The 24,317-nt window shown below is 54.9% G+C and overlaps 1 protein-coding gene across 1 annotated transcript in view; it reads right to left on the bottom strand.

Annotated features, from left to right (window-relative positions):
• Positions 1 to 791: 791 nt before the first annotated feature.
• Positions 792 to 24,317, bottom strand: part of VAC14 (VAC14 component of PIKFYVE complex) — an 88,342-nt gene continuing 64,816 nt past the window's right edge. The window contains exons 13-19 of the mRNA XM_088455951.1: positions 24,081 to 24,222; positions 18,311 to 18,443; positions 9,168 to 9,342; positions 6,457 to 6,575; positions 6,304 to 6,383; positions 4,225 to 4,375; positions 792 to 1,569 (exon numbers count right to left, since the gene is read on the bottom strand). Of these exons, the coding sequence (XP_088312077.1) occupies positions 1,413 to 1,569; positions 4,225 to 4,375; positions 6,304 to 6,383; positions 6,457 to 6,575; positions 9,168 to 9,342; positions 18,311 to 18,443; positions 24,081 to 24,222 (957 nt within the window). The 3' untranslated portion in view covers positions 792 to 1,412. The remainder of the gene's footprint in view (positions 1,570 to 4,224; positions 4,376 to 6,303; positions 6,384 to 6,456; positions 6,576 to 9,167; positions 9,343 to 18,310; positions 18,444 to 24,080; positions 24,223 to 24,317) is intronic.

Here is a 24,317-nt window from a genome sequence, read left to right on the forward strand (position 1 = left end):
TTATATCATGAAGTATATAGGAAAGGTTCCTGGACTGCACACCGTTTCTGATCTTATATCATGACGTATATAGGAAAGGTTCCTGGACTGCACACCCTGTTTCTAATCTTGTATCATGAAGTATATAGGAAAGGTTCCTGGACTGCACACCCTGTTTCTAATCTTGTATCATGAAGTATATAGGAAAGGTTCCTGGACTGCACACCCTGTTTCTGATCTTATATCATGAAGTATATAGGAAAGGTTCCTGGACTGCACACCCTGTTTCTGATCTTGTATCATGAAGTATATAGGAAAGGTTCCTGGACTGCACACCGTTTCTGATCTTATATCATGAAGTATGTAGGAAAGGTTCCTGGACTGCACGCCCTGTTTCTGATCTTATATCATGAAGTATATAGGAAAGGTTCCTGGACTGCACACCCTGTTTCTGATCTTGTATCATGAAGTATATAGGAAAGGTTCCTGGACTGCACACCGTTTCTGATCTTATATCATGAAGTATATAGGAAAGGTTCCTGGACTGCACACCCTGTTTCTGATCTTATATCATGAAGTATATAGGAAAGGTTCCTGGACTGCACACCCTGTTTCTGATCTTATATCATGAAGTATATAGGAAAGGTTCCTGGACTGCACACCCTGTTTCTGATCCTTTATCATGAAGTATATAGGAAAGGTTCCTGGACTGCACACCCTGTTTCTGATCTTATATCATGAAGTATATAGGAAAGGGTCCTGGACTGCACACCCTGTTTCTGATCTTATATCATGAAGTGACGCCCCCTCAGTAAGATCCAGCCCACTTTTTAATCAATCAGATCATATAAAAAATTAGCAAACAATTATATTGATAGGGAACAAGTGAGTTTGTGTAACAAAGCTGGATATTTGAATACATACAACAAATATTTCACAGGCTACTTCTGGAGGAGGCTGGAGAGCGGGCAGACTCTCAGGGGGGCAGGAGTCGGAATATTCATTCCCGCGCTGTAGATCCCTCTATGGGGACCCTGAAGATATTTGTGAATCTTGTATTAGAAATTGCAGCGTTTCTGTACATATCTTGTGGTACAGTAAGTGCTCGCTGTACAGGTAACACAACCACCTGGTGCAATTATCATGTGAGCTGGGTCATCGGCCGCACCCCTGCGTATTCCCAATAACAGAGAACATGCTCAGAGACTGAGGAGCCATCGGCGAGTGGTGACTACATAACACTGTAACAGATGCTGCCACAGGACAGGGAACGCTGCTTTCCCTGTGGATTCTGTTAGCAGAGCAGCATATCTGGAGGTGGGGAGGACCTATTACAGAGCTCTGGTAGTGAGGCCCATGATACTAGAGGTCGCTATGTGGTAACATGGACCCCTCTACATAAGCAGGAAGGGAGCGAGGACATAAGGGTACAGTCATTGCCCCAGGCGTCTCTCCATTATTTCTCCAGCTCTTTGATGTCTGATTTCCAAATGCTTGTTCTGGACTTTCTCAAAGTGCTGCAGCAGCTCTGTGTAATTTATCCGCACCGTGTCTTCCTTAGCGGAGCCCTGGGCTACTGGTTCTGGGTACCTGCGGAGACCAGAGAGCGACATCCAATACACATTTATCACAGCGCAACCTCCCCCCCTCCCCTACAGCGCCCTGTACAGCTACCACAACGCAGCCTCCTTCCTCCCCTACAGCGCCCTTTACAGCCTCCCTCCTCCCCTACAGCGCCCTTTACAGCCTCCCCCCTCCCCTACAGCGCCCTGTACAGCTACCACAGCACAGCCTCCCCTCTACCCTACAGCGCCCTGTACAGCTACCACAGCGCAGCCTCCCCCTCCCCTACAGCACCCTGTACAGCTACCACAGCGCAGCCTCCCCCCTCCCCTACAGCACCCTGTACAGCTACCACAGCGCAGCCTCCCCCCTCCCCTACAGCACCCTGTACAGCTACCACAGCGCAGCCTCCCCCCTCCCCTACAGCACCCTGTACAGCTACCACAGCGCAGCCTCCGCCCTCCCCTACAGCGCCCTGTACAGCTACCACAGTGCAGCCTCCCCCTCCCCTACAGCGCCCTGTACAGCTACCACAGCGCAGCCTCCCCTCTACCCTACAGCGCCCTGTACAGCTACCACAGCGCAGCCTCCCCTCTACCCTACAGCACCCTGTACAGCTACCACAGCGCAGCCTCCCCTCTACCCTACAGCGCCCTGTACAGCTACCACAGCGCAGCCTCCACTCTACCCTACAGCGCCCTGTACAGCTACCACAGCGCAGCCTCCCCCTCCCCTACAGCGCCCTGTACAGCTACCACAGCACAGCCTCCGCCCTCCCCTACAGCGCCCTGTACAGCTACCACAGTGCAGCCTCCCCCTCCCCTACAGCGCCCTGTACAGCTACCACAGCGCAGCCTCCCCCTCCCCTACAGCGCCCTGTACAGCTACCACAGCGCAGCCTCCGCCCTCCCCTACAGCGCCCTGTACAGCTAACACAGCACAGCCTCCCCCTCCCCTACAGCGCCCTGTACAGCTACCACAGCACAGCCTCCCCCCTCCCCTACAGCGCCCTGAACAGCCTCCCCCCTCCCCTACAGCGCCCTGTACAGCTACCACAGCGCAGCCTCCCCTCTACCCTACAGCGCCCTGTACAGCTACCACAGCGCAGCCTCCGCCCTCCCCTACAGCGCCCTGTACAGCTACCACAGCGCAGCCTCCCCCCTCCCCTACAGCGCCCTGAACAGCCTCCCCCCTCCCCTACAGCGCCCTGTACAGCTACCACAGCGCAGCCTCCCCCCTCCCCTACAGCGCCCTGTACAGCTACCACAGCGCAGCCTCCCCCCTCCCCTACAGCGCCCTGTACAGCTACCACAGCGCAGCCTCCCCCTCCCCTACAGCGCCCTGTACAGCTACCACAGCGCAGCCCCCACTCTACCCTACAGCGCCCTGTACAGCTACCACAGCGCAGCCTCCCCCCTCCCCTACAGCGCCCTGTACAGCTACCACAGCGCAGCCTCCCCCCTCCCCTACAGCGCCCTGTACAGCTACCACAGCGCAGCCTCCCCCCTCCCCTACAGCGCCCTGTACAGCTACCACAGCGCAGCCTCCCCCCTCCCCTACAGCGCCCTGTACAGCTACCACAGCGCAGCCTCCCCCCTCCCCTACAGCGCCCTGTACAGCTACCACAGCGCAGCCTCCCATCTACCCTACAGCGCCCTGTACAGCTACCACAGCGCAGCCTCCCATCTACCCTACAGCGCCCTGTACAGCTACCACAGCGCAGCCTCCCCTCTACCCTACAGCACCCTGTACAGCTACCACAGCGCAGCCTCCTCTCTACCCTACAGCGCCCTCTACAGCTACCACAGCGCAGCCTCCGCCCTCCCCTACAGCACCCTGTACAGCTACCACAGCACAGCCTCCCCTCTACCCTACAGCACCCTGTACAGCTACCACAGCACAGCCTCCCCTCTACCCTACAGCGCCCTGTACAGCTACCACAGCACAGCCTCCCCTCTACCCTACAGCGCCCTGTACAGCTACCAAAGCACATCCTCCCCTCTACCCTACAGCGCCCTGTACAGCTACCACAGCACAGCCTCCCATCTACCCTACAGCGCCCTTTACAGCTACCACAGCGCAGCCTCCCCTCTACCCTACAGCACCCTGTACAGCTACCACAGCGCAGCCTCCCCTCTACCCTACAGCACCCTGTACAGCTACCACAGCACAGCCTCCCCTCTACCCTACAGCACCCTGTACAGCTACCACAGCACAGCCTCTCCCTCCCCTACAGCACCCTGTACAGCTACCACAGCGCAGCCTCCCCTCTACCCTACAGCGCCCTGTACAGCTACCACAGCACAGCCTCCCCTCTACCCTACAGCACCCTGTACAGCTACCACAGTGCAGCCTCCCCTCTACCCTACAGCACCCTGTACAGCTACCACAGCACAGCCTCCGCCCTCCCCTACAGCGCCCTGTACAGCTACCACAGCACAGCCTCCCCTCTACCCTACAGCGCCCTTTACAGCTACCACAGCACAGCCTCCCCTCTACCCTACAGCGCCCTGTACAGCTACTACAGCACAGCCTCCCCTCTACCCTACAGCACCCTGTACAGCCTGCCCCCTCCCCTACAGCGCCCTGTACAGCTACCACAGCACAGCCTCCCCCCCTCCCCTACAGCGCCCTGTACAGCTACCACAGCACAGCCTCCGCTCCCCACACACAGACACTTACCCTGCTCTCATGAGCTGAGGGTTAGGCACACACTGCAGTCGGTGTGACAACAGCTGGAAAGCACTGCTCTGGGGCAGCAGCATGAGTAGTCCGTACAGTGCTCTGATCAGGTAGGGGTGTTTCTCCACGTCCAGGAGCTGCAGACGTAGATCTATACAAAATGGACAGTTGTGAGGCAGCTTCTACATGGTTCTGTATGTAACCTGTATACAGCCTGTAAGAGTAACGGTACTGTATGTAACCTGTATACAGCCTGTAAGAGTAACGGTACTGTATGTAACCTGTATACAGCCTGTAAGAGTAACGGTTCTGTATGTAACCTGTATACAGCCTGTAAGAGTAACGGTACTGTATGTAACCTGTATACAGCCTGTAAGAGTAACGGTACTGTAAGCATCCTGTATGTAACCTGTATACAACCTGTAACAGTAACGGTACTGTATGCATCCTGTATGTAACCTGTATACAGCCTGTAAGAGTAACGGTACTGTATGTAACCTGTATACAGCCTGTAAGAGTAACGGTTCTGTATGTAACCTGTATACAGCCTGTAAGAGTAACGGTACTGTATGCATCCTGTATGTAACCTGTATACAGCCTGTAACAGTAACGGTACTGTATGCATCCTGTATGTAACCTGTATACAGCCTGTAAGAATAACGGTACTGTATACATCCTGTATGTAATCTGTATACAGCCTGTGAGAGTATAGGTACTGTATGCATCCTGTATGTAACCTGTGAGAGTAACGGTACTGTATGCATCCTGTATGTAACCTGTATACAGCCTGTAAGAGTAACGGTACTGTATGCATCCTGTATGTAACCTGTATACAGCCTGTGAGAGTATAGGTACTGTATGCAGCCTATATGAAACCTGTATACAGCCTGTAAGAGTAACGGTACTGTATGCATCCTGTATGTAACCTGTATACAGCCTGTAAGAGTAACGGTACTGTATGCATCCTGTATGTAACCTGTGAGAGTATAGGTACTGTATGCATCCTATATGTAACCTGTGAGAGTATAGGTACTGTATGCATCCTGTATGTAACCTGTGAGAGTATAGGTACTGTATGCATCCTGTATGTAACCTGTATACAGCCTGTAAGAGTAACGGTACTGTATGCATCCTGTATATAACCTGTAAGAGTAACGGTACTGTATGCATCCTGTATGTAACCTGTGAGAGTATAGGTACTGTATGCATCCTGTATGTAACCTGTGAGAGTATAGGTACTGTATGCATCCTGTATGTAACCTGTGAGAGTATAGGTACTGTATGCATCCTATATGTAACCTGTGAGAGTATAGGTACTGTATGCATCCTGTATGTAACCTGTGAGAGTATAGGTACTGTATGCATCCTGTATGTAACTTGTGAGAGTATAGGTACTGTATGCATCCTGTATGTAACCTGTATACAGCCTGTAAGAGTAACGGTACTGTATGCATCCTGTATATAACCTGTAAGAGTAACTGTACTGTATGCATCCTGTATGTAACCTGTGAGAGTATAGGTACTGTATGCATCCTGTATGTAACCTGTGAGAGTATAGGTACTGTATGCATCCTGTATGTAACCTGTGAGAGTATAGGTACTGTATGCAGCCTATATGTGACCTCTTCAGTGTCAGCACCATGCAGGGACCTTACATATTCCACTATTAATCCTGTGTACTTCGACCTCATGTACATTCATCTGTGTGATGCTGCAGTGTACACGACTGACCGCACCCCCCTCCCTGTGATGATGACGTGTACTCGGGCTGTACATGTACCTGTCTGTGTGAGGATGACATGTATTTAGGCTGTACATGTACCTGTGTGTGTGAGGATGACGTGTACTCTGGCTGTACATGTACCTGTGTGTGTGAGGATGACGTGTACTCGGGCTGTACATGTACCTGTGTGTGAGGATGACGTGTACTCGGGCTGTACATGTACCTGTGTGTGTGAGGATGACGTGTACTCGGGCTGTACATGTACCTGTGTGTGTGTGTGTGAGGATGACGTGTACTCGGGCTGTACATGTACCTGTGTGTGTGAGGATGACGTGTATTCGGGCTATGGGACTCACATGTGAAAATGGGACACTCGATCAGCTGCACCAACTTATCCACCTCCGTCAGAAAATCCACCGTCACCTCCAGGTCACCACTGAACGCTGGCGCTAAGGAATAACAAGTACACAGTGCGGCCACTAACCCGCTAGGCGCTAGAGTAAGGATACAACTTCTGGATGAGGCGGTAGGCATGCTTGTAGTTCTGAGTCAGGAAACAGAGCGAGACTGTGGCCACAGGACTGTGACACCAGGAGCGATACAGACAACAGAACAGGTTACAGCTCTCCTGAAAGAGGAAACACAACCATCACCCTGAGATCAATGTCCCCGGATCCCCAATAACTGCACATCCACACCGCGGCGCTCAGGACAGGGTGCGCCACATGCACGGCCCGGCGCTCAGGACAGTGTGCGCCACATACACACCGCAGCGCTCAGGACAGTGTGCGCCACATACACACCGCAGCGCTCAGGAGTGTGCGCCACATGCACACCACGGCGCTCAGGACAGTGTGCGCCACATGCACGGCCCGGCGCTCAGGACAGTGTGCGCCACATGCACGGCCCGGCGCTCAGGAGTGTGCGCCACATACATACCGCAGCGCTCAGGACAGTGTGCGCCACATACACACCGCAGCGCTCAGGAGTGTGCGCCACATACACACCGCGGCGCTCAGGACAGTGTGCGCCACATGCACGGCCCGGCGCTCAGGACAGTGTGCGCCACATGCACGGCCCGGCGCTCAGGAGTGTGCGCCACATGCACGGCCCGGCGCTCAGGACAGTGTGCGCCACATACACACCGCAGCGCTCAGGAGTGTGCGCCACATGCACACCGCGGCGCTCAGGACAGTGTGCGCCACATGCACGGCCCGGCGCTCAGGACAGTGTGCGCCACATGCACGGCCCGGCGCTCAGGACAGTGTGCGCCACATACACACCGCGGCGCTCAGGAGTGTGCGCCACATGCACACCGCGGCGCTCAGGACAGTGTGCGCCACATGCACGGCCCTGCGCTCAGGACAGTGTGCGCCACATCCACACCGCGGCGCTCAGGACAGTGTGCGCCACATCCACACCGCGGCGCTCAGGACAGTGTGCGCCACATCCACACCGCGGCGCTCAGGACAGTGTGCGCCACATCCACACCGCGGCGCTCAGGACAGTGTGCGCCACATACACACCGCGGCGCTCAGGACAGTGTGCGCCACATACACACCGCGGCGCTCAGGACAGTGTGCGCCACATACACACCGCGGCGCTCAGGAGTGTGCGCCACATGCACACCGCGGCGCTCAGGACAGTGTGCGCCACATGCACGGCCCGGCGCTCAGGACAGTGTGCGCCACATCCACACCGCGGCGCTCAGGACAGTGTGCGCCACATCCACACCGCGGCGCTCAGGACAGTGTGCGCCACATCCACACCGCGGCGCTCAGGACAGTGTGCGCCACATCCACACCGCGGCACTCAGGACAGAGTGCGCCACATGCACACCGCGGCACTCAGGACAGAGTGCGCCACATGCACACCGCAGCGCTCAGGACAGTGTGCGCCACATGCACACCGCAGCGCTCAGGACAGTGTGCGCCACATGCACGGCCCGGCGCTCAGGATAGTTTGTGCTACGTGCTAGGGCCGGCGCTCAGGATAGTTTGTTACGTGCTCGGGCCGGCGCTCAGGATAGTTTGCGTTACGTGCTCGGGCCAGCGCTCAGGATAGTTAGTGAGTGACGACAATTTGATGAGGTTAAGGCCCCAACGAGGGAGTGCTGGCATACTGGGGTCTGCAGGTCCTTCAGCTGGCTGCGGAGCTGGAAAAGTTCAGACGAGGTCAGTAAAATGCTGTTTAGGTTCTGAACCATCGTAGAGGCAAACTTCAGATTCTCCTCCCGCAGCAGGATGTCCGCCATGGAGTGGAAAATATTCTCAGCATTCAGGAGTAGACAGAGTTGCCTGAGACGAGAGAAGGAATACTGTAATGGACACTGCGGAGAGGTCATGTATAGGGAGGAGCAGAGGTCGCTGCGGCATGGCCATCCCAGGTCACCAGCACCACGCAGCCCGGCTCACACTCACCTGAGAGCTCACATTCGGGATAACCCGGCTTTACCAAGGTGTAGAAGCCAATTTACACGTCTTTTTCACTAGGAAGGAGTCAGAACGTCATCTGATCATGGGTTTGGATAATGCCCCTAATAACCACTCATTAGCTGCGGAGGGCTCAGGAGGAGCAGGAGAAAGAAGCCCCTAATAACACTCATTAGCTGCGGAGGGCTCAGGAGGAGCAGGAGAAAGAAGCCCCTAATAACACATTAGCTGCGGACAGCTCAGGAGGGGCAGGAGAAAGAAGCCCCTAATAACACTCATTAGCTGCGGAGGGCTCAGGAGAAAGAAGCCCCTAATAACACTCATTAGCTGCGGAGGGCTCAGGAGGAGCAGGAGAAAGAAGCCCCTAATAACACACATTAGCTGCGGAGGGCTCAGAGGGGCAGGAGAAAGAAGCCCCTAATAACACTCATTAGCTGCGGAGGGCTCAGGAGGGGCAGGAGAAAGAAGCCCCTAATAACACTCATTAGCTGCGGAGGGCTCAGGAGGAGCAGGAGAAAGAAGCCAGTGTGCGCCACATGCACGGCCCGGCGCTCAGGATAGTTTGTGCTACGTGCTAGGGCCGGCGCTCAGGATAGTTTGTTACGTGCTCGGGCCGGCGCTCAGGATAGTTTGTTACGTGCTCGGGCCAGCGCTCAGGATAGTTTGTTACGTGCTCGGGCCAGCGCTCAGGATAGTTTGCGTTACGTGCTCGGGCCAGCGCTCAGGATAGTTAGTGAGTGACGACAATTTGATGAGGTTAAGGCCCCAACGAGGGAGTGCTGGCATACTGGGGTCTGCAGGTCCTTCAGCTGGCTGCGGAGCTGGAAAAGTTCAGACGAGGTCAGTAAAATGCTGTTTAGGTTCTGAACCATCGTAGAGGCAAACTTCAGATTCTCCTCCCGCAGCAGGATGTCCGCCATGGAGTGGAAAATATTCTCAGCATTCAGGAGTAGACAGAGTTGCCTGAGACGAGAGAAGGAATACTGTAATGGACACTGCGGAGAGGTCATGTATAGGGAGGAGCAGACATTAGCTGCGGAGGGCTCAGGAGGGGCAGGAGAAAGAAGCCCCTAATAACAGACATTAGCTGCGGAGAGCTCAGGAGGGGCAGGAGAAAGAAGCCCCTAATAACACTCATTAGCTGCGGAGGGCTCAGGTGGGGCAGGAGAACTAATAACAGACATTAGCTGCGGAGGGCTCAGGAGGGGCAGGAGAACTAATAACACTCATTAGCTGCGGAGGGCTCAGGAGGAGCAGGAGAAAGAAGCCCCTAATAACACTCATTAGCTGCGGAGGGCTCAGGAGGAGCAGGAGAAAGAAGCCCCTAATAACACATTAGCTGCGGACAGCTCAGGAGGGGCAGGAGAAAGAAGCCCCTAATAACACTCATTAGCTGCGGAGGGCTCAGGAGAAAGAAGCCCCTAATAACACTCATTAGCTGCGGAGGGCTCAGGAGGAGCAGGAGAAAGAAGCCCCTAATAACACACATTAGCTGCGGAGGGCTCAGGAGGGGCAGGAGAAAGAAGCCCCTAATAACACTCATTAGCTGCGGAGGGCTCAGGAGGAGCAGGAGAAAGAAGCCCCTAATAACAGACATTAGCTGCGGAGGGCTCAGGAGGGGCAGGAGAAAGAAGCCCCTAATAACAGACATTAGCTGCGGAGGGCTCAGGAGGGGCAGGAGAAAGAAGCCCCTAATAACACTCATTAGCTGCGGAGGGCTCAGGAGGGGCAGGAGAACTAATAACAGACATTAGCTGCGGAGGGCTCAGGAGGGGCAGGAGAACTAATAACACTCATTAGCTGCGGAGGGCTCAGGAGGAGCAGGAGAAAGAAGCCCCTAATAACACTCATTAGCTGCGGAGGGCTCAGGAGGGGCAGGAGAACTAATAACAATCATTAGCTGCGGAGGGCTCAGGAGGGGCAGGAGAAAGAAGCCCCTAATAACACTCATTAGCTGCGGAGGGCTCAGGAGGAGCAGGAGAAAGAAACCCCTAATAACACTCATTAGCTGCGGGGGGCTCAGGAGGAGCAGGAGAAAAACAAGAGATATGGTAAGAACTTACCTTTGTTATCTCTGTTTCTACGAAGTCCATAGGGTCCACAGGGTGACCTTGGGGTATAGCTGGATCCTTGGGCATCACGGAGTTAAAGCTTTTAGCTGCTCCCAGGATGCACTTGGGTCCATCCTCCTCTATACCCCGCCCCCGAGCCACAGGCACATCAGTTGGTAAGCAGCCAAGGCAGGAGGAGGAGACGAAACAGAGAGAAGGAAGACTGGAACACACAAGAAACCATACTCACAGAAATGGGAGACGGAAAACCGGTGACCAGTCACAGAGCCCATATGAAGCCAGGTGCGTCAGGGCGGGTGCCCTGTGGACCCTATGGACTTCATAGAAACAGAGATAACAAAGGTAAGTTCTTATCATATATCGTTTTCTACTTCAGGGTCCATAGGGGTCCACAGGGTGACCTTGGGGATGTCCCAAAGCAGTCCAACTAAGGGCGGGGACGCTCCTGTGCTGATAGAACCCGGCGCCCAAAGGATGCATCCTGAGAGGCAAAGGTGTCAAACGCATAGAACCTCAAAAAGGTCTGAACTGAAGACCAGGTGGCCGCCTTACACAGCTGAACAGCAGAGGTGCCACGGCTAGCAGCCCAAGAAGGGCCCACAGACCGAGTGGAATGAGCCTTAACAGAGGCTGGAACAGGTAAACCCTCCTGCATATAAGCCTCAATAATAACAGAACGAAGCCAACGGGCTAGAGTCTGTTTGTTGGCAGGCCAACCCCTCTTGTGAAAACCAAAGAGGATAAACAAAGAATCCGACTTCCTCATAGAACTAGTCCAGTCCATATAAACCTGGAGTGCACGGACAACGTCTAAGGAAGCCACCCCAGCCGAAAGATCAGGCGACTGAAAGGCTGGTACAACAATTTCCTGATTAATGTGGAACCTGGAAACCACCTTAGGCAGGAAATCAGGACGAGTGCGAACCAGAAAAGGGGGATGACAGGAAAGCGCCCCCAAATCCAAAACCCTCCTGGCAGAAGCAATTGCCAAGAGGAAAACTGTCTTCAAAGTTAGCCACTTGAGCTCCACTGATTCCAAGGGCTCAAATGGAGGACCCTGTAAGGCCCGAAGAACCACGGCCAAATCCCACGGGGCCACAGGTGGCACAAAGGGAGGCTGGATTCTTAAAACACCCTGGAAAAAGGTGTGTACGTCCGGCATAGCAGCAATCCTGCGTTGGAACCACACCGACAGAGCAGACGCGTGCACCTTCAGTGAGGAAAGACGTAATCCTAACTCCAAACCCGACTGAAGGAAAGCCAGAATACGCGAAACCCGGAACACCTGGGGATCATATTTTCTGGCCTCGCACCACTGAAAGTTAGTGTGCCACACTCTGTGGTAGATCCTCGCGGAAGCAGGCTTGCGCGCCCTCAGCATGGTGGTAATAACGGAGCTAGAAAAGCCCCGAGACCTCAGGACGGCTGTCTCAAGAGCCACGCCGTCAAAGATAGTCGACCCAGATCCGGATGAAGACAGGGCCCCTGAGACAACAGGTCCCACCGTTGAGGTAGGAGGTACGGAGCGTCGATGGACAGGCTCCGCAGATCGGAGTACCACGGCCTTCTGGGCCACCAGGATCAGTGTGCCTCCGTCCTGCTTGAACTTGCGCAGGACCCGAGGCAGCAGAGATATCGGAGGGAACAAGTAAGCCAGGTGAAACAGCCATTTCACCGACAGCGCGTCTATCAAACTTGCGCCTGCGTCCCTTGTCCTTGACCCGTACACGGGCAGCTTGTGATTGTGACGGGACACCATCAGGTCCAGCTCTGGCAGCCCCCACTTGTCCACGAGTAGTTGGAATACCTCTGGATGAAGCGACCATTCCCCGGGATGCATGTCGTAACGGCTGAGAAAGTCTGCCTCCCAATTGAGGACTCCCGGGATGAAGACTGCCGAGAGAGCTGGAAGATAGCGCTCTGCCCAAGCCAGGACGCGGGACACCTCCGAAATCGCAGCTCGACTGTGAGTCCCTCCCTGGTGATTGATGTACGCCACCGTGGTGGCGTTGTCTGACTGCACCTGAACGGCCCTTCGGTGAAGAGCGGTGCCGGACGACTGCAGGGCTCTGTACACTGCCCGCAGTTCCAGGATGTTGATGGGAAGAATCGTTTCCTCCGCCGACCAACGACCCTGAAGTGACAAGGAGCCTGTCACCGCCCCCCAACCCCAGACACTGGTATCTGTCGTGAGCAGAACCCACTCCGGGATCCAAAAGGGGCGCCCCTCGAGGAGATGAGCAGTCTGTAGCCACCAGGCCAGGGACAGACACACCTCCGAGGACAACACCAGCATCTGAGAGCGGATCCTGTGTGGCAATCCGTTCCATTCCGAAAGAATCAGCCTCTGCAGGGGCTTGGAATGGAACTGGGCAAACTCCACCATGTCGAATGCCGACACCATGGACCCCAAAACTCTCATCGCTGAGTGCACCGACACTCTGCCACTGCTCAGACAACTGTGAATCCGCAGCTGTAAGGAGGAGACCTTCTCTGGAGTCAGAAAAATCCGTTGCTGACGAGAGTCCAGCAGGGCCCCCAAATGAACCATCCGCTGTGATGGGATGAGGGAGGATTTCTTCCAGTTGATCAACCACCCGTGCGCCTGTAGACAAGCGACAGTCAGGTGGAGATGCTGGATCAGTACCTCCGGGGAGCTTGCCAGCAAGAGGAGGTCGTCTAGATACGGTAGCAACCGTATCCCCTGGCTCCGAAGGTGAGCCGCCATGACCGCCATCACCTTGGTAAATACCCTTGGTGCCGTGGAGAGGCCAAAGGGTAGAGCCCTGAAATGGTAGTGGTTGTGGAGAATAGCAAACCGCAGAAACCGTTGGTGCGATGTTGCTATAGGCACATGGAGGTAGGCGTCCTGGATATCCAGGGAGACCATATAATCCCCCGGTTCCATCGCCAGAATGATGGAACGCAAAGTTTCCATCCTGAATTTGGGAACCCTGAGAAACCTGTTCAGGGACTTCAAATTGAGGATGGGGCGATGAGAGCCATTGGGTTTCTGCACCAGAAACAGCGTAGAGTAATACCCCAACCCACGTTGAGATTGTGGTACGGGTATAATGACCCCCGCCGTCAGCAAGGCCTCTATGGCTTCCTGAACCTGCAAGGCCTTGTTTTTTTCCTGAGGACTCGTGCAAAAAAACTGGCGAGGCAGCCTGTGCCGAAAAGACAGGGCGTACCCCTGGGAGACCACTTCTCGCACCCAGGCATCCGTGGTGGTATTGTGCCAGCACTGGGCGAATTGAAGAAGTCGGCCCCCCACTCTGGGGTCCCCCAGAGGGAGGCCCGTCCCATCATGCAGAAGGCTTATCTTCTTGCTTGGAAGAAGGGCGCCTAGCACTCCAGGCTTGCTTCTTTGGCTTTGAGGCGGTCTTGGTTGCGGACTGCCTCGGGAAGGACTGACCCTTTGCCTTGCCCTGAACCCGAAAGGAGCTAAAGGCCGAGCTCCGGACCTTAGCAGGTGTCGTAGCTGAAGGGAGGAAGGCTGACTTGGATTTTGCCAGGGTATCTACTATTTTGTCCAGGTCTGGACCAAATAGTAATTCTCCATTAAAAGGTAAGGCCTCCAAGCCTTTCTTTGAATCAGCGTCTGCTCTCCAAGACCTCAACCACAAGGATCTGCGAGCAGACACTGCTGCCGCCGAAACCCTAGAGGTCAGCAGGCTAGCATCCAAAGATGCTTTTCCAATGTAGGAAGGAGCGTCCCTCATCTGTCCTAACAACGCCCTCTGGACATCCGGAGCTTCATCCGGAAACGTATCCTCCAAGGCGTTGGCCCAACCCTCAATGGCCTTGGCCACCCGGGAGATGGCCATGGACGGCCGGGCTACAGCCCCTGAGAGAGAGTAAATAGACTTTAGACAAGTCTCCACCTTCCTGTCCGTAGGATCCTTCAGCGAGGATATAGACGGCAATGGCAAAGTAGCACTCCTGATGAGGCGTGTTACATGGGAATCGACTGCAGGCGGAGTTTCCCATTTCTTAAAATGTGCCTCCGGAAACGGATAATTGGACGCCAACCGCTTCTGTGGCAGGAATCGCTTACTGGGCGTCTGCCAGGCCACCGCCATGTGATCCGTCAACTGATCAGACAAGGGGAACGCTGCAGAAGTAACCTTAGCTTTTTTAAAACTAGGATACCTCAACTTGGGAGCGGGTGCCTCATCCTCAATCAGAAGAATGGCCCGCACCGCCCTAACCAGAGCCCGCACATTGATGGAAGACTTAGTGTCTACCTCCTGGACTGAGGCATCTGAGGCTGAGTCATCCTGCACCTCACCATCATCCGAGGACCCCTCAGAGTCCGAAAAATGCGCAGCCTGCGCCATGACTGAGCGTTTAGACGCCCTGGAGGGCACGTCACTGCGCAACATCGACTGAAAAGCCGAAGATGCTGCCGCCAAATCTTGGACAGTGTGGGAAAGCGCATCCACCCAGGGTGGAGGAGCTGCCACAGGAGCCTGAAACGGCACCACAGCTTGCTGCGCCACAGGGGTGGACTGAATATACATTGGCAACCCCGCATAGGGACCAACAGGCTGAGACCCCGGGGGAGTCTGCAATAATTGTGGGACACCCGGGGAATGGGGGATGGTAGGCTGGGGCAACGCCCTAGTAGGGACGGCAGTCGGGACCGACAGACGGTCCGCGATGGACACCAGCACCTGGGAAAACATCGCCCATGGTGGCTCCTGCGACATAGGAGGTTTAGACGTACCGGGGACCGCCTGGCACCGTCCGCACAGGCCGTCCTGTGACAAATCCTCCCTATCCACTCCTGCAGAACAGCGCCTTCAGGAGAACAATACCGGAGCCACGGAGTGCTCAATCTCCTCCTCAGACATGACCGACTATATAATTAAATATACAGTTATGACATAGGAAGAAAACGTGCGCACTCACCAGTGTGCAGGACAACAGCCCACAATATGGCCCTGTGTAGCACACAACTGTATGTGACGGACCTCACAAATACGTGATCTATATAAGTGAGGTCAGTAGAAACACTCTTCCCCCGCACACCTGTAGGGCTTGTAGGAGAAGGAAAGGGATAGGTATAGGCTGACAGTAAGTAGAAATAAGCACAGACAGCACTAGCAATAGTCACATACCATGCAGGAAGATATACTCACTGCACCTTTCCACTACAATCAACCTCCCAGATTCAGTGTCTGGGAGGGCTATAGTGCTGTGGACACTGTCCTGTTGCAGGGGAGAGGTGCACAGGGGGACCGGTCCGCGTGCTCCCTGAGAGTATCTGCGCTGCTACTGGAGAAAATGGCCGCTGGAGACCTCCGAGGAGGAGTGGCCGAGTATCTGCAGCTCAGCGACGCCAGACTACTAGCTGAAAGGCGCGCTGAGCTGAGGGGAAGAGCCGCTAGACAGGGAAGGCTTCCTCCCCTGGCTAGCAAATTAACCCCCGGGTTGCCGGCATCCCGCTTGCCGCATTATTCACCCTGGTGGTCTAGTGGTCTGGCGGGGTATGCCTCCAATGGAGGGGGAGCCCGCCGCCACCGCTAGCGCCCCCGGTCTGTCCCCTAGACCGGGGGCATGGGACTGCATTTAAAAGGAAACCGCGCACCACCGCTAATCAGCGGTGCGCGGCTTACCTTGATCTCCCCGGCGTCTCCGACAGCAGTCCCGGGGGAAACCAGAGTCCGGCTAGTACAGACTCTGGCTTCCCCTGCCGCGATCCCCAGTTCAGTACTGGCGTCGCGGCGCCAGCAGGGAGAAGGAGCGGCAGCGTGGGCGTCTGTACAGACAGCCCATCGCTGCCGCTCTGGAGAAAAAAAACTGTAGTAAAAGATTTAACGACGTTAAAAAATAAAAAGCTTTAGGGGGCTGCTCCTGCAGCCCCCCCCCCCCCCCCCGCAGGGTGACCCGACTCCGGCCGGGCACCAGCTTAAAATGGGGTGCCTGTGGCTCGGGGGCGAGGTATGGAGGAGGATGGACCCAAGTGCATCCTGGGAGCAGCTAAAAGCTTTAACTCCGTGGTGCCCAAGGATCCAGCTATACCCCAAGATCACCCTGTGGACCCCTATGGACCCTGAAGTAGAAGAAGCCCCTAATAACACTCATTAGCTGCGGAGGGCTCAGGAGAAAGAAGCCCCCAATAACACTCATTAGCTGCGGAGGGCTCAGGAGGAGCAGGAGAAAGAAGCCCCTAATAACACTCATTAGCTGCGGAGGGCTCAGGAGGAGCAGGAGAAAGAAGCCCCTAATAACACTCATTAGCTACGGACAGCTCAGGAGGAGCAGGAGAAAGAAGCCCCTAATAACACTCATTAGCTGCGGAGGGCTCAGGAGAAAGAAGCCCCCAATAACACTCATTAGCTGCGGAGGGCTCAGGAGGAGCAGGAGAAAGAAGCCCCTAATAACACTCATTAGCTGCGGAGGGCTCAGGAGGAGCAGGAGAAAGAAGCCCCTAATAACACTCATTAGCTGCGGACAGCTCAGGAGGAGCAGGAGAAAGAAGCCCCTAATAACACTCATTAGCTGCGGAGGGCTCAGGAGGAGCAGGAGAAAGAAGCCCCTAATAACACTCATTAGCTGCGGAGGGCTCAGGAAGAGCAGGAGAAAGAAGCCCCTAATAACACTCATTAGCTGCGGAGGGCTCAGGAGGAGCAGGAGAAAGAAGCCCCTAATAACACTCATTAGCTGCGGAGGGCTCAGGAGGGGCAGGAGAAAGAAGCCCCTAATAACACTCATTAGCTGCGGAGGGCTCAGGAGGGGCAGGAGAAAGAAGCCCCTAATAACACTCATTAGCTGCGGAGGGCTCAGGAGGAGCAGGAGAAAGAAGCCCCTAATAACACTCATTAGCTGCGGAGGGCTCAGGAGGGGCAGGAGAAAGAAGCCCCTAATAACACTCATTAGCTGCGGAGGGCTCAGGAGGGGCAGGAGAAAGAAGCCCCTAATAACACTCATTAGCTGCGGAGGGCTCAGGACGGGCAGGAGAAAGAAGCCCCTAATAACACTCATTAGCTGCGGAGGGCTCAGGAGGAGCAGGAGAAAGAAGCCCCTAATAACACTCATTAGCTGCGGAGAGCTCAGGAGGGGCAGGAGAAAGAAGCCCCTAATAACACTCATTAGCTGCGGAGGGCTCAGGAGGGGCAGGAGAAAGAAGCCCCTAATAACACTCATTAGCTGCGGAGGGCTCAGGAAGAGCAGGAGAGAGAAGCCCCTAATAACACTCAGCTGCGGAGGGCTCAGGAGGAGCAGGAGAAAGAAGCCCCTAATAACACTCAGCTGCGGAGGGCTCAGGAGGAGCAGGAGAAAGAAGCCCCTAATAACACTCATTAGCTGCGGACAGCTCAGGAGGGGCAGGAGAAAGTAGCCCCTAATAACACTCATTAGCTGCGGAGGGCTCAGGAGGGGCAGAAGAAAGAAGCCCCTAATAACACTCATTAGCTGCGGACAGCTCAGGAGGGGCAGGAGAAAGAAGCCCCTAATAACACTCATTAGCTGCGGAGGGCTCAGGAGGGGCAGAAGAAAGAAGCCCCTAATAACACTCATTAGCTGCGGACAGCTCAGGAGGGGCAGGAGAGAGAAGCGGAATGTGGAACACAAAGGGTAAACTGTGGGAACTGCGCTTCTTCCCTCCTGGCCTGCCGGGATAGAGCCGCATCACAGGGGAACGGCTGTTGCACAGGACAGAGGACACCATCAGCAAATGATAAACGGTAACTTCTGACCAGACGCGCGGACACGCGTAACTAACGGCTACACTCTTTATTCATACACCAGTCATGGTAACCACATCTTACAGACACCTGGTACATTATTAGGTACATGGAGCAGAGATCACAGTACCCGGCACTATACGGTCCTAGAACAAGGACAATTACCTGATGATGAACGCCCCTCGGGTCTCCAGGAGCTTCCTCTCGCTGCTGAATCTCTTCAGCAGGTTCACCATAAAGCGGTGGAAGTAGGAGTTCATGGTGGGCGTGGAGGGGGAGCTCTCCGGGCCCCGCGGACCTGCAATAATTATTGGAGACAGGATTCTTCATCACATACAATGGTTTCACCTTCCTCCCACCTGTCACAGCTCTGGGAGACCAGGGATGTCCCAATACCGACCTCCCCCAGTCACCATGGTTGTATTCGTGTACAACGTGTCCTCATAACAGAAGTCTGCAATACTAGTGATAAGTCCACAGACTAGAACCAAGCTGCCGAGGGGCCGCTATGCTGGTAGATGAACGGATTACTCTCTGCTGCACATCACCAATCTCACTGCACAGTATAACTTCTTCCCAGCAGCCCTGGAAAAGGCTGGCCACACCATGCCATATCTGCAGCAATGTCTGGTGATTAGTGGTGCGTAGTCATTACCAACCTCCATTACCTGATTATTACCTGATGGGCACCGCTGGGGTCATTATTAGACATACTGGTAAATACAGTGGGTGGGTCTGAGAATTATACGGCCGGACCACACAGAACGTGACCCCTTCCCCCATATCTGGTCATTGCTCAATACAGGCTGGAGATACATGGTGACTTTCTCCAGCCCTGTTACCCATAACACACAGGGAACATGCCGGTCACTAATTGTTGAGGCCGGGATTCCTCGGAGAGATGAAAGGCAGAGGGTCTCTGTGAGCCCCCCAGGCACAGCTAGTAAGAGGCGGGAGGCTGCGGCTCCTCTATTGAAGACTAATCAGCCGGAAAGATCTGGACACCCTGTGCCCACAGGACAGAGAAGAGCCAGCGTGGAGGTTCCACACAGCCAGGGGCGGCTGCAGCGGTAACAGCTTATTATATGAGGAGTGTGATCATGTGGCTGCCGGATAATCACCAGCTGTGAGGCCAGCCAGCGTAATATATATATAGCTCGCCGATCCACAGGAACCAACCAGGGGACAATTATACCCCCCATCACCCCTATCATTTACAGTCACCCCTCTTACTGTCTGTTTACCAATTGTCCTTGTTCTGTGCAAATGTGAGATCGTATATCCCCCACAAAGGGTCATGCTATAGCTATATAATAATTGTGCAGGGTCTGTCACACCTTATCCTAACAGGACAGGAGGAGAATGCGCAGCTGGGAAGATGGTAAGTATGGTGGCGGGATGGAGCATGGGGGCGTTGCAGAGTGGGGGGAGCGGGACTGAGCGGGGGATACATTGGGGTGCAGTGTTACAGAGCGGACAGGACAGAACAAGGGGCAGAGCAGCGGGACTGAGCGGGGGATACATTGGGGTGCAGTGTTACAGAGCGGGCAGGACAGAACAAGGGGCAGAGCAGGGGATACATTGGGGTGCAGTGTTACAGAGCGGGCAGGACAGAACAAGGGGCAGAGCAGGGGATACATTGGGGTGCAGTGTTACAGAGCGGGCAGGACAGAACAAGGGGCAGAGCAGCGGGACTGAGCGGGGGATACATTGGGGTGCAGTGTTACAGAGCGGGCAGGACAGAACAAGGGGCAGAGCAGCGGGACTGAGCGGGGGACACATTGGGGTGCAGTGTTACAGAGCGGGCAGGACAGAACAAGGGGCAGAGCAGCGGGACTGAGCGGGGGATACATTGGGGTGCAGTGTTACTTAGCAGGCAGGACAGAACAAGGGGCAGAGCAGAAGGGCTGAGCGGGGGATACATTGGGGTGCAGTGTTACAGAGCGGGCAGGACAGAACAAGGGGCAGAGCAGCGGGACTGAGCGGGGGATACATTGGGGTGCAGTGTTACGGAGCGGGCAGGACAGAACAAGGGGCAGAGCAGGGGATACATTGGGGTGCAGTGTTACAGAGCGGGCAGGACAGAACAAGGGGCAGAGCAGCGGGACTGAGCGGGACCTACATTGGGGTGCAGTGTTACAGAGCGGGCAGGACAGAACAAGGGGCAGAGCAGCGGGACTGAGCGGGGGACACATTGGGGTGCAGTGTTACAGAGCGGGCAGGACAGAACAAGGGGCAGAGCAGCGGGACTGAGCGGGGGATACATTGGGGTGCAGTGTTACTTAGCAGGCAGGACAGAACAAGGGGCAGAGCAGAAGGGCTGAGCGGGGGATACATTGGGGTGCAGTGTTACAGAGCGGGCAGGACAGAACAAGGGGCAGAGCAGCGGGACTGAGCGGGGGATACATTGGGGTGCAGTGTTACGGAGCGGGCAGGACAGAACAAGGGGCAGAGCAGGGGATACATTGGGGTGCAGTGTTACAGAGCGGGCAGGACAGAACAAGGGGCAGAGCAGCGGGACTGAGCGGGACCTACATTGGGGTGCAGTGTTACAGAGCGGGCAGGACAGAACAAGGGGCAGAGCAGCGGGACTGAGCGGGGGATACATTGGGGTGCAGTGTTACAGAGCGGGCAGGACAGAACAAGGGGCAGGGCAGCGGGGACTGAGCAGGGGATACATTGGGGTGCAGTGTTACAGAGCGGGCAGTACAGAACAAGGGGCAGAGCAGAGGGGCTGAGCGGGGGATACATTGGGGTGCAGTGTTACAGAGCGGGCAGGACAGAACAAGGGGCAGAGCAGCGGGACTGAGCGGGGGATACATTGGGGTGCAGTGTTACAGAGCGGACAGGACAGAACAAGGGGCAGAGCAGCGGGACTGAGCGGGGGACACATTGGGGTGCAGTGTTACAGAGCGGGCAGGACAGAACAAGGGGCAGAGCAGCGGGACTGAGCGGGGGATACATTGGGGTGCAGTGTTACAGAGCAGGCAGGACAGAACAAGGGGCAGAGCAGAAGGGCTGAGCGGGGGATACATTGGGGTGCAGTGTTACAGAGCGGGCAGGACAGAACAAGGGGCAGAGCAGCGGGACTGAGCGGGGGATACATTGGGGTGCAGTGTTACGGAGCGGGCAGGACAGAACAAGGGGCAGAGCAGGGGATACATTGGGGTGCAGTGTTACAGAGCGGGCAGGACAGAACAAGGGGCAGAGCAGCGGGACTGAGCGGGACCTACATTGGGGTGCAGTGTTACAGAGCGGGCAGGACAGAACAAGGGGCAGAGCAGCGGGACTGAGCGGGGGATACATTGGGGTGCAGTGTTACAGAGCGGGCAGGACAGAACAAGGGGCAGGGCAGCGGGGACTGAGCAGGGGATACATTGGGGTGCAGTGTTACAGAGCGGGCAGTACAGAACAAGGGGCAGAGCAGAGGGGCTGAGCGGGGGATACATTGGGGTGCAGTGTTACAGAGCGGGCAGGACAGAACAAGGGGCAGAGCAGCGGGACTGAGCGGGGGATACATTGGGGTGCAGTGTTACAGAGCGGGCAGGACAGAACAAGGGGCAGAGCAGCGGGACTGAGCGGGACCTACATTGGGGTGCAGTGTTACAGAGCGGGCAGGACAGAACAAGGGGCAGAGCAGCGGGACTGAGCGGGGGATACATTGGGGTGCAGTGTTACAGACGGGAGCAGCGGGACTGAGCGGGGGATACATTGGGGTGCAGTGTTACAGAGCGGGCAGGACAGAACAAGGGGCAGAGCAGAGGGGCTGAGCGGGGGATACATTGGGGTGCAGTGTTACAGAGCGGGCAGGACAGAACAAGGGGCAGAGCAGAGGGGCTGAGCGGGGGATACATTGGGTGCAGTGTTACAGAGCGGGCAGGACAGAACAAGGGGCAGAGCAGAGGGGCTGAGCGGGGATACATTGGGGTGCAGTGTTACAGAGCGGGCAGGACAGAACAAGGGGCAGAGCAGCGGGACTGAGCGGGGGATACATTGGGGTGCAGTGTTACAGAGCGGGCAGGACAGAACAAGGGGCAGAGCAGCGGGACTGAGCGGGGGATACATTGGGGTGCAGTGTTACAGAGCGGGAGCAGCGGGACCCTTTGCTAATTAGAAGGAGCTATCTGACACACTGTCTCGGAGGATATATATATATATATATATATATATATATATATGTCACGTGGACACTACATTTTATATCACATATCTACATTTAATAACAGACAAAGCTCAGTATTATTATAGTTCTATGACAGAATATAAATAACCCCATAGAGATACTGGGATAGCCTATAACCATGCAGTAACACGCGGGGATACCGTGTAATATAGAGACCTGCGTCAGTCACCTATGAGTTACATGTACTCTACGCTCTGCCATTCCCTGGAGGCTGGGACTGCGGAGCGAGCAGGGGCCACAGAGATAGATCAGGGGCCCATTCTACACTGCGTCATACGTTAGGGAAACGACGGGCTCACAGGAGACTGGGTGACAACTTCTAGGTGTATAGTTACTAAAGTGCGGGTTTTTAGAAGTGGAGATGTTGCCCATAGTAACCAGATTCTAGTGATTATCTTCTAGAAGGAGCTAGATAAACGTGTATATATATTATAACTATCTATCTTCCCTTATATTGTGCTATTTCACATACCGGTTATTGGACAATTCTGTTTAGCTGACTATTGGATTTCTTTATACTATTGGTCCAAAGATTGTATAATTCAGAGTTTGTTTTTAAGTGAGCCAACCCGAATATCAATATACTAGTGATGGCGAGAGGCTGGGTCACAGCATCTCCAAACAGGGTGTAGGGTATTCCCGGTATACGTGGCTGATGGGTGTATTCCCGGTATACGTGGCTGATGGGTGTATTCCCAGTATACGTGGCTGATGGGTGTATACCCGGTATTTCTGGCTGATGGGTGTATACCCGGTATTTCTGGCTGATGGGTGTATACTCGGTATTTCTGGCTGATGGGTGTATACCCGGTATACGTGGCTGATGGGTGTATACCCGGTATTTCTGGCTGATGGGTGTATACCCGGTATTTCTGGCTGATGGGTGTATACCCGGTATTTCTGGCTGATGGGTGTATACCCGGTATATGTGGCTGATGGGTGTATACCCGGTATATGTGGCTGATGGGTGTATACCCGGTATATGTGGCTGATGGGTGTATACCCGGTATATGTGGCTGATGGGTGTATACCCGGTATTTCTGGCTGATGGGTGTATACCCGGTATTTCTGGCTGATGGGTGTATACCCGGTATTTCTGGCTGATGGGTGTATACCCGGTATATGTGGCTGATGGGTGTATACCCGGTATTTCTGGCTGATGGGTGTATACCCGGTATTTCTGGCTGATGGGTGTATACCCGGTATACGTGGCTGATGGGTGTATACCCGGTATACGTGGCTGATGGGTGTATACCCGGTATACGTGGCTGATGGGTGTATACCCGGTATACGTGACTGATGGGTGTATACCCGGTATACGTGGCTGATGGGTGTATACCAGTTATTTGTGGCTGATGGGTGTATACCCGGTATATGTGGCTGATGGGTGTATACCCGGTATATGTGGCTGATGGGTGTATACCCGGTATATGTGGCTGATGGGTGTATACCCGGTATATGTGGCTGATGGGTGTATACCCGGTATATGTGGCTGATGGGTGTATACCCGGTATATGTGGCTGATGGGTGTATACCCGGTATATGTGGCTGATGGGTGTATACCCGGTATATGTGGCTGATGGGTGTATACCCGGTATATGTGGCTGATGGGTGTATACCCGGTATATGTGGCTGATGGGTGCATACCCGGTATATGTGGCTGATGGGTGTATACCAGTTATTTCTGGCTGGCCAGTAGAAGACATGAAGGAGCCGCATCAACCTAAAATATCTACACAGCAGAGAGCTCACCGTCACCAGTACCACGAGCAAGGGATGGCACATGGAGCTTGGCTTGACCCGGCCCAATGTCACTGCAGTCACTGGAGGCATCTGTCTGTCCACCTGGAGATGAGGCAATTTCCGCTAGAACCTCCAGATCCTTCAGGATGACCTAAGAAAAGTTATAAAACAATTGAATATTAGCTCTGCCGGGATTTATCGCCATAACCTACAGCTGTAACCCCATCCTCTGCCAGGACCCCACTC

Source organism: Taudactylus pleione, unplaced genomic scaffold (assembly GCF_031769625.1).
Source record: "Taudactylus pleione unplaced genomic scaffold, aTauple2 ptg000681l, whole genome shotgun sequence".
NCBI lineage: Eukaryota > Metazoa > Chordata > Amphibia > Anura > Myobatrachidae > Taudactylus > Taudactylus pleione.